This window comes from Dicentrarchus labrax, unplaced genomic scaffold (assembly GCF_905237075.1).
Source record: "Dicentrarchus labrax unplaced genomic scaffold, dlabrax2021, whole genome shotgun sequence".
Classification (NCBI taxonomy): domain Eukaryota; kingdom Metazoa; phylum Chordata; class Actinopteri; family Moronidae; genus Dicentrarchus; species Dicentrarchus labrax.
Window position 1 is genome coordinate 16,852,362 of NW_026136721.1, and position 12,665 is coordinate 16,865,026.

At 40.7% G+C, this 12,665-nt stretch overlaps 2 protein-coding genes and 1 pseudogene across 2 annotated transcripts; 2 read left to right on the top strand and 1 right to left on the bottom strand.

The window, feature by feature from the left end:
* The first annotated feature begins 494 nt into the window (after positions 1–494).
* kpna7 (karyopherin alpha 7 (importin alpha 8)) lies at positions 495–4,989 on the top strand. Its single transcript, XM_051385177.1, has 12 exons — positions 495–621; positions 695–832; positions 912–997; positions 1,565–1,733; positions 1,951–2,050; positions 2,341–2,423; positions 3,180–3,266; positions 3,341–3,517; positions 3,594–3,827; positions 4,068–4,250; positions 4,353–4,499; positions 4,713–4,989. Exons 1-12 carry the CDS (start codon positions 556–558, stop codon positions 4,797–4,799), a joined length of 1,557 nt encoding a protein of 518 aa, XP_051241137.1. The 5' UTR covers positions 495–555; the 3' UTR covers positions 4,800–4,989.
* An 84-nt stretch (positions 4,990–5,073) lies between these two features.
* LOC127354886 (NAD(P)(+)--arginine ADP-ribosyltransferase 1-like) lies at positions 5,074–6,751 on the top strand (annotated as a pseudogene).
* A 238-nt stretch (positions 6,752–6,989) lies between these two features.
* Positions 6,990–10,878, bottom strand: xpa (xeroderma pigmentosum, complementation group A). The gene is made up of 5 exons (XM_051385182.1): positions 10,445–10,878; positions 10,107–10,212; positions 9,131–9,296; positions 8,046–8,163; positions 6,990–7,956 (listed from the first exon to the last, which is right to left on the bottom strand). The coding sequence occupies exons 1-5, from the start codon at positions 10,725–10,727 to the stop codon at positions 7,802–7,804; spliced, it is 828 nt and encodes a 275-aa protein (XP_051241142.1). The 5' UTR covers positions 10,728–10,878; the 3' UTR covers positions 6,990–7,801.
* Positions 10,879–12,665: the final 1,787 nt, after the last annotated feature.

Consider the following 12,665-nt stretch of genomic DNA (forward strand, 5'->3'; position numbering starts at 1 on the left):
CTCAAGAAAGTTATGTTATGCTGCCACCTATAGTCTAAACCACGTTATGATTGGTTAGTGTAAGGATTTGCACTTTATACCACAAATACATTCACACTGTGGACTTTAAATTCTTGTTGTTACTGATTTAAGGCTTTCAGATTATTCTGGCTTTATTTATTTGATTTGATGTATTATTATTATTATTATTCTGTTTATTTTGGCTATTATTATTATTCTGTTTATTATTACTATCAGTTGTAGTAGTAGTAGTAGTGTACCTGATCAAATGTGGTCATAAAGTCTGGTGAAGAGTTGCTCTTGGTTATTGGCCCTCTATGTTCACTGCATACTGCAAAGAAGGGACTAAACAGTCGCTGGAGAGAAAGATGATGTTTGGTTAGTGGATGGATTGGATGAACGCGCACAGCTGCCAGTGGATAAACCAATAGGTGCCTTACATCAATCACAGCTGATTAGATTCACCTGAGGCGGCTCTCCCCCTTATAACCTCCCTGGGGGAGGTCGTCTTTAGGTTGTTGTTGTGAGTCCAGCAGAGAGGACGTATCCGCCACCATGCCCACCAAGAACGTTGTTGACGAGCGGATCTCCAAATTCAAAAACAAGGGGAAAGATCCAGCAGTAAGTGGATGTTCGTTTATTCCGAGGCCATGCGTATTCATACATGTATCGACACTGCGTTGATCTCTTACAGAAACTTCGAGAGAAAAGGATTTCTGAGTGCGTGGAGCTGCGCAAGGCTCACAAGAATGAAAGTTTCCTGAAGAGGAGGAATTTAACGCTGTCGTCTCTCCCGGACGAGGACGCCCTCTCCCCGGACTCCAGCGACGTGGTCAGTGCACATAAACCTTTTAATGACTTTACCCAGACTGCAGCAGTGGAGACTCTTAACAGGTTAACTGTGTTTCCAGGTGACTCCTCTAACCATTGAAGATATCATTAAAGACGTGAACTCCGACAGCAGGGAGACCCAAACACGAGGCTGTCAGGCCGCCAGGTGAGGATAACTGCACAGAGGAGGACTCCGGTTGTCTGAGGGGGGGCAGGGGTGGGAAGAAGGGTACCAGCTGTGTGTATGTGGGGCACCAGCACCAGAAGGTCCTGATGAATTTGTGAAATGGTCATTTTCTAGCATGTTGACAGTCATTATTGCATTGCATCACATTTTCTTGCACTTGTATCTGCCATGGGGCTACTTGAATCCAACACTATTAATCTTTCTATATATGATAGAAATGCAGTTGCTTTGGTTCCAGTTAGTCTTCATTCATTGATTAGTCCAATGTGTAAAGTAAAAACTGCAAAACTGATTTAATCTTAATCAAATGTTTTGTCTAATGTTGTTAAATGTTTAGTTTTTTGGACTCTGTTGGTGGAATAAGCGACCAAATTGAGGAAATCACCTGTAGCTTCTGAGAAACTGTAATGGGCATGTTAACCATTTTCTGATATTGAGAACAAATTTGAAAACTTGAATATCCCTCCAATGTTCGATTGCTGAAACTAATAGGTAGGAAGTAGAGTAAAATGTGCATTCAGTAGATTTCTGCCACCCTTCTCTCAGGAAGCTGCTCTCTCAGGAGCGTAACCCTCCTCTGAAGGAGATCATAGATGCAGGACTGCTGTCCCGCTTTGTGAGCTTCCTGTGTATGGATGATGAGCCGACTCTGCAGTTTGAAGCAGCTTGGGCTCTCACCAACATTGCCTCTGGAACGTCTTGGCATACCCAACAGGTGTGAACACAGTACTTGAAGCACAGGCATGGCGGGCTAATGTTTAACTTAACTGATGCTGTTTACCTGCAAGTTGTCATGGTCCTTGTTTAGATGACTTGTTTCTCAAACATCCTAACTCTATATAAAGTAGATTTTAAATGCATAAATTACTTCAGTCTTGAAGGCTTTGAGGTTTTCTTGGTGGCTTGATGGTTTCCATATATTTCTGTCTCAGGTGGTGGAACATGGGGCTGTACCAGCTTTCATCTCCTTGTTGGCCTCACCGATGTTGCACATCAGTGAACAGGCTGTCTGGGCTCTTGGAAACATTGCAGGTATAATATTTATATTTTAATATTTCAATCAACTCTAGGTTAATACAACTGATAATCAGGATGTCTGATAAAATGGTAATGTTTTTCAAAAGGACACTACTGTTTGCTCACCTTTATGGACCACTGACTGCAATTAAGCTATAAAGTGACTCGAGCTAATGTCTTTCAAATGTTGACGTGGTGGTCTATTTTGACTGTGAATAATGTATATAAAGGCAGTAGTGGCACACATAGAATTTGACTTTTACTGTAGTTTGTTGTACTAAAATCACAATGTAACCACTTGACAGGTGACGGTGCAGCTTATCGGGATGTCCTGATCGAGTGCAATGTTGTTCCAGCCTTACTGGCCCGCATCTGCCCAGACACACCAGTAAGTCCAAACTTTACAAGACCAGCTCAAACTACACACCCAAGAGCTGTAATGCTTCCATGTCACTCGAGTATGGTGACTTTGTTGGGTTGCTGGCAAATTGCTTTAAATCAAACCGCTTTACAAACAATTAAGTTTAATTCAACTTGAACAGTTTTGAGATGTGTAGGTTCTCTACATGGACCACATCGGTCATCTCAAATACAAACTGGGGCTACTTGGTACAGTTAAAGATTACTTATCTATGATGGATGGTTTATAAAAGGGAGTGCGTCACTTTTTTCCTCCCCACAATGCAACCAAGAGTTCATTAGTGACTAATGTACTTTTGAGCCACTAGTAGTGGCTATATGACTGGGCTATAGATGTAGTATGTTGAATGAAGTGTTCTCTTATTGAAATTAAAGTGTGATTTAAATGGTGTCATGTCAACATCCAAATATTGTATTACATATGAGTGCCTGAAAGTCCAAATGTGTGGATGCCTCACATCAGCTAAATTAATGATGTTAAACCCAGGTGCAATGGATGGTGGTATATTACAATCTACATTTTTACACCACAAACTCTAATGCAATACATTCTTGATGATTTGAACATGTGCAAGTGTTACATTACAGCATGTGAAGTGGATCATATTTCTGTTCCCTCTTGAGTCACAAAAGGCTTTATACAACTTTATTCACATAATGTAGTGGTACTAAAGAACTGAGCTGTGGGCCAGAAGTCTGAAATGTTACTGCTGTTTATCACTAGGTTGGCTACCTGCGTAACCTAACATGGACGCTGTCCAACTTGTGTCGCAATAAGAACCCGTGTCCACCATTGTCTGCAGTCCAGCAGGTAAGTAAAAGTCTTGCACTAATATCGGAGTGGAAAGCAAGATGACTAATGTGCTGTAACTGTTGTCCCTTCAGGTGCTTCCCTCACTGATCCAGTTGCTCCATCTCAGTGATAAGGACATCTTATCTGATGCATGCTGGGCCATCTCCTACCTCTCAGATGGTGACAATGACCGTATTGACGTTGTCGTGAAAACTGGCATCATCCCTCGGCTGGTGGAGCTCATGAGCCACGAGGAGCTCAGTGTCATGGTAGTGTTCTTGGCTCATTCGGCCCTCCAATGTGCCCAAGCGCGCTATATGACCTAATTACCTGTCTGACCCGCAGACCCCGGCTCTCCGCTCCATCGGGAACATAGTGAGTGGTTCAGACCTGCAGACCCAGACGGCAGTTGATGCCGGAGTTCTGAACGTCCTACCACAACTGATGAGGCACCAGAAAGCCAGCGTGCAAAAGGAGGCAGCGTGGGCGTTGTCAAACATCGCTGCAGGACCCTGTAAGCAAATCCAACAGCTCATCACCTGCGGCCTGCTCCCCCCTCTGGTAGACCAGCTCAGAAATGTGAGTAGATGATGGTGAATGAGCATTTTATATCTGTATAGGCCATTTTTACAAAATATCTGTATATCTATTTTGTAGCATTGTGATGCAGGCAGCACATTTGATGCTTTGGAAACACAACATGTGCCTCAATAATGTAACCCCCTCGGCAGCCTTCAAATTGGTTGAATGTGTTTAAAAATGGTTATCTGGAATTTATGTTAAGTGAAGCACCTGAACAATATGCTCAATCTTTCTCAGGGAGACTTCAAGACTCAAAGGGAGGCAGTGTGGGCAGTGACAAACTTTACCAGTGGGGGCACTGTGGAGCAGGTAGTCCACCTGGTGCAGAGTGGAGCCCTGGAGGCAATCATCAACCTGCTGCAGGTCAAAGATGCTAAAGTCATTCTGGTCATATTGGATGCCATCAACAATATCTTCATGGTGAGGGGAAAATTTTATATATTTTACATCTAATTGGTCTAAAAGTAATTAGTGACCAGAACTTAAAATGCAGATTGTCATTTACTGCATGTGACTTTTCAGGCAGCAGAAAAGCTCAGTGAGACGGAGAAACTTAGCCTGTTGGTTGAAGAGCTGGGAGGACTGGACCGCATTGAAATGCTGCAGAACCATGACAACGATATGGTGTACCAGGCTGCACATAACCTCATAGAGAAGTACTTTGGTGATGTAAGTAGCTGCATGACAAACTATCTGCACTTAACATTTTTAAAGATTTTAAGTTTTGTAACTTGTTGCATGAGCAGATTTTAGAGTTTTGTAAAATTAAACTAGGGCATTACGCTTCCATATCTGAAGGGGGTAGGGAGCCCTTGTGGCATTCAATGTAATGCGTTTGTTTCTTGACTTGACGGCTTTTTTTTTTTTTTCTTGCCTTTCTAGGGCGAGATTGAAGGAGTCAAAGTCGACACTACAGAGGATGCATTTGTGTTTAAGAGCTCTGATGTTCAGAGAACCTTTGAATTTTAAACTCAAACTCAACTTTACTATTGTACTTTACTATTTTGATATGTTGAAAAGAAATGGTACGGTATATTTAATGCATCTTAAACTGAACTGTCTAGTATAAAACACTTGTTGTCAGTTGCAACAAATCTCTTATATACTCTATGGTTGCATTATGAATGCTCTTGAATAAAATAAAATGTGCTCAGTTTAAGTTGTATTTCCTTTTAAACACTTGGGGCCTAACACTGCTAAATAAACTCCCACCTCCAGCTGGATGTCTCAACCACTTCAAGAAAACCACTAGACTTCTAATTCTAAGTATTCAAAAGTCAAAACTCTTGTGTGACTTGCTGACGAAGATTTTAAAGACTGCGCAAGCAGTTAAAGGCCCTTTCCAAACAAAGGAAGGGGCCATCAACTTGGTTTGACACACTTCATCACAGTGGTGATTCTAAATGAAATCTAAGTTTCAGTCTTTAATAAATTACAGACTTTGCACTTGCAGTTTAAAAATGTGAGAATTTATGCTTGACAAACTTTTGCTTCTCCCAAAAGATACAGAAAGTGTATAGAAGTCTTAATGGACCACCCATTTCTGTTTTGTCAAAATCCTGCTTAATAAACAACATGTTCTTATTCTACAGCTGCCTGTACAGGATACCATAAAGCCCTTTTTGAAAAGTTCTGATGTTGATGAAGATCCTGTAAATGAACAGAATACCTCTGTTCAGGCTGCCATGCAGAAAACTACAAACGCTGAAGTTATCTGGTGCCTCAGCGCTGGACCCGTCAGGTCGCTTCAGAATCCCTTTGAACTTGTCTCCGGACTGTGTTGACATGTACTACGGCTGCTCCCAGAAGATGCTGATCAAAGTGAAACGTCACTACCTCCCAAGGAGCACCAGGGCAGGTCTGAGCTCCACCTACACTCAACTTTGTGCTCTCAAAGCCATGAAGAACAAAGACATTTATGACCCGCTGTCCTGGGATCACTTCAGAGCCCTTTGTGCCTACACAGCGGGGACATATGACTACTTAAACTGAGCAGTCCACAAGGGAAAGGCCTTCTACAAGACCTCGTTTGAGGTTCACGCCCTCCACTTCCTGCTATCGGACTCCATACGGCTCCTAAAACTTAACCAAAGAAGCTGCTACACCATCTACCGCAGAAGCAAACTGCTCTTCAGTGGGGAACCTGGACAAACCATCCGCTTTGGCTCATTCGCCTCCAGCTCCCTCGGTAAAGACCTGCGTCAGTTTGGTCGGATAACCTGCTTTGAGATACGCACGTTTCAGTGCCTACCTCAAGTTCTATTCAGAGTTTGACTCTGTAGATGAAGTCCTGATTCCTCCATATGAGATGTTCAATATTGTTCCTGTGGACTCGTCAGGAGAGAGTGATTTACACTGTGGTGGTCTACAAGCTGGAGACTGCTGGAATTTACAGCAGTCTCAACTGCCAGGCTGTGGACCTTTTTTTTTTTATTAAAAGGAAGTGTAAACTTTTAACTCTTTAATAAATCAGTGTAATTACTGTCGGCACCTTTTTTATTATGCTTCACTATCTTGATTTTAACAATGAGTTATGACATTTTAAGTTCAGTATGACCTTAGAAGCAGTCAACAAATGATGTCCATTTAGTTGCTGCTCTGGAGAGAAAATTAAACAGAACAAAAGCTAAACTACTGTATCACAAATATTATATAGGACACACCTCTGCAAACTGTTGAGTCACAGGCATTTTGGCTTTGATTTGCTCTTATGTCGCTTCTCTTTGAATAGAGTGAGGGGGGACAAGTGACTTTGTTTTTGTTTGACAGGAAGAGAAAATTGTTGGGAATCAAACAGAATCCTAGATTTATTTTTACATAGCTTATGTGTATGTAAAAATAGAAATGCAAACTTCGCCAGGACAATTTTAAAAATGTATATCTACACTTTTTCATTTGCAATAAATTGCTATTAAGAACTACTACAGGTGTGGCTGACTATAGGTTGAAAACTGCACATTTCTGACTTTGAAATCCACTATTTTTTTTATATTTTCTTACTGTAAAGCATAACTCCAATTCTTCCCTACATAGAGCTAGCCACCAGTGTGTCACATAATTTTCAAGGAAAACTGTAGTCCATATTAACCAGCCCCAGCCAATCATTTGGTCTATTCACTAATATCAGTATTTCTTAAAATGAACAGAAGTGACATGAAGCTAAATCAACACTTTTTTTATAAGAATTTTTAACAAATTCATTTTACAAAGACGTAAACACATTTTACACACTTTAGATCTCAGTCTTTTAAAAAGTGATCAAAACTCCTGAGCAAATCCACAGCACCAGTCCTTCACCGTCACAATATCTGGACAATGACTGCTTGTTTCTTTACAGCTTATACCAAACAGCATCAAACATTAGTTCAGTCTGAACCGTTAACCAGTACATTCAGAGGTCACTGGTCAATGCATCAGTACTTTGTTCAATGATGAATTATAATTTGAAAATTGATTTTATGAGTGACAGTGAGAGGAAGGAGGAGGTCCCCAATAACAAAACTTAAACCATAATACCTTGCACATCCCAAAATTGAGTTTTTAATAAAAGGCACTAGAGTTTTATTCTTAATGCTTGTATCTATTTGAGTCATAAAGTGGGAACCACAATTCACAGTTCAGTTTCAGTATTGTGCCACCTTTGATTTGCTCACTGTGAGGGGGAATCTATATGCTACAAAAGGAGGAAGTGTAGCAATAGTCAGTTCACTGGAAGGGCTCTTATACAGTAAGAGAGTTAACCAGAGGTACGCAGCTGTTTAACCGCTGTCAATAGCCGTAGAGTGATTTTGGCCCCTTGTATGTGATTAGGATGGAGTGTTTTATTAATATGATAGAAAAACAAATAAATAGAAGAAAAACGGAATACAACTGGAGGGAGAGAGGGTTTGTGAGAGGCGTTGTTCCAGAAGCACCAAACATGTTCTCCTTGTAGGCTGAACCTGTAACAGTCTGTGTGTGTGTGTGTGTGTCTACATCTTCTCGTAGGTGAGCTCATGTCCGCAGGTGGTGCAGGTTTTCTTGTAGAGGTCCTCCTCTGGATCCACCACCTCCTCTGGTCCGTACTGATGTTGGTGAACGCTGGTGTCTTTGGTCCACATACTGCTCCTCACCGCCCTGCGCAGCTCTGACAAACAGCACACAGACACATTTAGGGTTGATGCAGTGGACGCTCATCCTACGTGATGGGTATTTAGTCTCAAACAGGACACCAACCTTTGACCTTCTTGTTGAAGCGTTTTTGTTTCTGCACCTCTCGGTTTTCTTCCCTCGTCTCTCTGGCCTCCTCCAGAGCCTCCTCTGAACCCCACACCTCCATACATCTCTTCTCCACCTGCACGCACACACACACACAAACACAGAGGTTTCAGATCGACTCATTGAAACAGTGAGGGGTTATCCGGCCTTTAACCAAAATGTTTGTTAAATGTTTATTAATCTCTCAACTTTTTTTTTGATTAATTAATTACCGTAAATATTTTGTCTATAAAATAGTACAAAATGGTGAAAGAGCCCAATGATAAATCTCAAAATGTCATTTACATTTACAGCAAATCCTCACAGAGGGAGGAACCAAAAAATGTTTTTAATCCATTACTACAATTGCAAATTGTCTGATGATTGACTAATTGATTAAATGATGGATTGTTTCAGAACTACTTTTGTTAGTTTGTGGCTTGATAATTATTTGTACATTGGACTTAAATAACATCTTTCTGATAACCTCAACTGCCTTATTACCTTATTAAAGTAGGGATAACCCTTATTGATATGTGGATGTGAAGTATTTTTTATATTATTTTACTATCTAATTTATTTATCTCTGTTTTACTTACCCTTGTGTTATTATGTCATGTAAAAATGTAATGGGTAAAATTATGTCACTAAGAATAAAAATAACGTTCCAAAAAACAAAACAAAAACATCTTTCCTTGCTTTTTAAATATTCTATTAAATATTCCTACACACCTTTTGACTTTACAGGGACAAATTCTGAAATTTAATGAAAGTTGTCAGTGTTTTAAGACAACCTGTACTCATTTAGAGCAGTAATATAAACCGATCAGCCATAACATTACGACCACCAGGGTGCCCAGGTGGTCGTAATGTTATGGTCGGTGTACTTCATTGTTCAGTCATAGAAAATTAGAACCATACTTAGAAAAGCATTACAAAATCCTGCTAAACATCAATATTAGTCACTATGGGAAAATGTATTGTGGCAATTTTGCCCAGAACTACCCCACCATCCATCCTCACACACGCACACTTGTACATAGCCCCAGTCCTCCAGTCAGTACCTGTAGTTTGAGGTAGAGCTTCATGTCTCCCCAGCGTGGGTTATGAGGGTTTTTCTTCAGTACAAACTTGAGTGGAGGCTCTCTCATGTCCAGGTCACAGTCCTTCAGCATGTAATGCTGCTTGGCTTCAGTTCTGGAGATCAGCTTATGTTTCTCCTCATTGTCTCTGGGGGGGGGGAGAAGCTTCCACTGTTAATCCATCTGATTGATTTTCATCCACGTGATTGTAAAAAGAAAGTGTTATGACTAAATGACCAGAAAATTATGTTTGACATGACAAGTCCATTTGTGATGAGAAACCTTTTTTTTGTATATTATTTTAACCCTATCTTGTATTAATCTGATATGACCTTCTATATAACAGGAATTAAATGGATATTATCATGTAAATCACACCATCATATAGGAGGTATTCTGGGCAGACTGCACAATAATAATATTAATAATAATAAGGGCATAATACAAACTCATATTTTGGTGAACTTGTGAAGTCACACAGCATGTTAAGAATTGTCATTGTGATCTTAGGTAAATTGTAGTTAGACCAAAGTAGCACAAATTAAAAATATGCACGTTACAATCTAATATATTTGTTTATTAACCAGTAATATGTTATTTTAGATTTCAGAGGCTATTTATTGGACATCAGGCTACAGTATGTCAGAAGCGACGTCATTCAATTGCATTATTGTATACATTACAACATAATATAAATTTAACACTAGCCAGTGACAGTTTTATTGTGATTTAGGATTTTAGAAACATGTTAACATTCAGAAAGGACGATGAGAGTTACAGTACAGAGCAAGAAAACGTTTCCATCATCTTCCCAAGACTGTTGTTCCACACTGACAAGACTGCCTGCAGATGTGTCTGCAGACAATGTTTGTTTAAAACAACCAAAAGAAGAAAAAGTTGTAGGGTTTGTGTGTGTGTGTGTGTGTGTGTGTGTGTGTGTGTGTGTGTGTGTGTGTACCTGCAGTTATCACAGACACACAGGTTAAAGCTGTTGCTGAGGTATGAGTCCATGAAAGACTTTTGACAGTCATCACACACCAGGTAGTCTGGCTCAATCACTGGAGCTGGAAACAAAACACACACACACACACACACACACACACACACACACACACACACACTTAAATCAGGATGCCTGCACACACTCAAGTTAGAAACACACACACACACACACACACACTTAAATCAGGATGCCTGCACACACTCAAGTTACGAAACACACACACACACACACGCACACGCACACACACACACCGCCACACACACACACACACACACACACACACACACACACACCTGGCTGATGCACAACCTTCCTCGTCCTCTGCTCTTCCACATCGCCCTCCTCTTCCTCGATGAAGAAGCCGGCCCCGGAGTCGATGGTCTTGGAGACTTTGGCCGAGGTTGCGCCCTCCACAGCGGACAAAGGGCGGCTCGCCAGTCTGGCTTGCCGGAGCATCAACGCCCGCTGCCGGTTCCGCTCAATCTTAGCCCGCATCGCTGCAGAAAGCTCGGGTTTGGGACTCGGTTCCTCACCGGTACCGACAGCATCCAGCCCCCCTGAGTCTGACGGGTCCATGCTGCCCTCTCAAACAGCGATCAGCACAGAGGACTGAAAGAAACCACTCGTGTTTTCCTCCATTCAAAGTGCAGCAGCGTTGCTCTGTTGTTACAAAACTGACAGCGGCAGGCTTCCGTCTTCGTTGTTGTCTTCTTCTTCTTCTTCTTCTTCTTCTTCATTTTCTTCATTTAAAAGTTTGAGTCGCATTACCGCCACCTCCTGCTTCGGCATGTGAAAGACCAGAGAGTCAATCCGGGTGCTACATTAGTGCTTCGGTTCATACAATCAAATAAAAGTCTGCTGCATTTGTTTCTAAAGTACGACGGAGTATTAGGGCCATACTAAGAGAAAAATATATTCTTTGGGGGGGAAATTACGAGAATAAAGTCATAATATTATGAGAACTGTCAGCCTGTTGGCTCAGCCAGCAAAACTGTTTACCTACGAAATGATCAATAAGTTATCTAACCTGTTGACTGTACGGAAGGACTGAGACAAACAGCGGCTGCTGGGCTCAGACTGAGGCTGCTGATTGGTTGAGATGCTCACGTCAGATCTTCATAACTCTATGGAAGCTTTTTTCTCATTAAAACGATTACATTATTCTCCTATTATTACGACTTTATTCTCGTAATTTAAAAAAATATTTCTTTTCTCTTTTCGTACTAAAGTTCATGGTCCAAACTTCATTGTCAAATCTTTAATTCCACCTTTAGATAATGTTTTAATTCTTTTTTTTTTTTTTTTTTTACATAATTAATAATAATAATAATAATAATAATAATAAAGCTTTCTAGAGTGAAGCAGGGGCTAATATAATGGTTTCAGTGGCTTGAGCAGTCTGAGTTAGTCCAGTGAAGTGAGTATCTGAGCACCGAGTAAATCTTCTCTACCTGTAAAATGTTCTGGATCCATCAATATGTGCTTGAAGCGAGAGCAGCTACTCAAACATATTGTGATGAAGCTGGTACTTTTGACTGAATTCATAAAAAACAGTTGTTCTCCATGTCTCTGAGTGTTGGGCCAGTGGTTGGTCACTTAAAGGCTTTATTTTGAGTTCTAGCGGCATCTCTGCTGTCAGAACCTACTTCACCAACAAGACTCACATAGCTTTAGCTTGAATCTTGTTATGTTTCCTAAATTTCTGAGCCATGCCTCTAAGTTTTCACTCCTTAAAGAGGGTAGAAGACTTTCATAGGACATTTTCACACGAGAAAATGACTGACACAGACACTTAAATTGATATAGATAAATAATTATGTCTGGGAGAGTTGCCTCCTTTTGGTTGGCAGCAGACTGGGACAGTATTGTGAATATCCTCAATTGTGGGTAAACAGTAGCAGACAGGTTAGTGTGTCCTTTATTGGTTGTCCTCAGGTGTCCAGTGAATCCCTGTTGCATCACGCTGATCATGGCAGCAGGCCATGTAAGAGGCTTGTGTCAAAGTAAAGCAGATCCCATCCTGATAGATGACACTGCAAATCTGATCGGTGCAGTGAGGCAGCTTGAGAGGTGAAGTGAACTGGCTTTTGTAGTTTGTAGTTTGTTAGATTTAAAATGTTTTATAACTAGCAAATACAGAATAATAATGTTATTATAGAAATTGTAATCATTTAGGATTCTACTTTCGAGATCAGTGTATGGTGGTCTAAATTGGATTACAGAGAAAGGATGGCATGTTTCCAAGGATTCTTTAAAAGTGAAAAATATATCGAACTAATATAAAGAAAGCACTAGATTGGTCCTGACCTTGACGTTTAGAAACTATGTGTAAAGGTCCAGTGTGTAGGATTTAAGTGGCATCTAAATCTGTCCCTTCCAGAAACACGCAAAAAAAGTGAGAACAGCCCTTTTCTAGAGTCAGTGTTTGGTTTGTTAATTCTGAGCTACTGTACAAACATGGCGGTTCAACATGTCGGACTCCTTGGAAGGCGGCCCACGGCATTTGTAGATATA

What these genes read in the sequence shown, in the direction of transcription:
- kpna7 (XM_051385177.1), top strand. Translation starts at nt 556, where the DNA reads ATGCCCACCAAGAACGTTGTTGACGAGCGGATCTCCAAATTCAAAAAC. An exon ending in CCCCGGACTCCAGCGACGTG is followed by an intron (nt 833 to 911) that starts GTCAGTGCACAT and finishes CTGTGTTTCCAG; the next exon opens with GTGACTCCTCTAACCATTGA. An exon ending in ACGAGGAGCTCAGTGTCATG is followed by an intron (nt 3,518 to 3,593) that starts GTAGTGTTCTTG and finishes TCTGACCCGCAG; the next exon opens with ACCCCGGCTCTCCGCTCCAT.
- xpa (XM_051385182.1), bottom strand. Translation starts at nt 10,727, where the DNA reads ATGGACCCGTCAGACTCAGGGGGGCTGGATGCTGTCGGTACCGGTGAG. An exon ending in GAAGGTTGTGCATCAGCCAG is followed by an intron (nt 10,213 to 10,444) that starts GTGTGTGTGTGT and finishes TTTTGTTTCCAG; the next exon opens with CTCCAGTGATTGAGCCAGAC. An exon ending in AGCTCTACCTCAAACTACAG is followed by an intron (nt 8,164 to 9,130) that starts GTACTGACTGGA and finishes GTGTGCGTGCAG; the next exon opens with GTGGAGAAGAGATGTATGGA.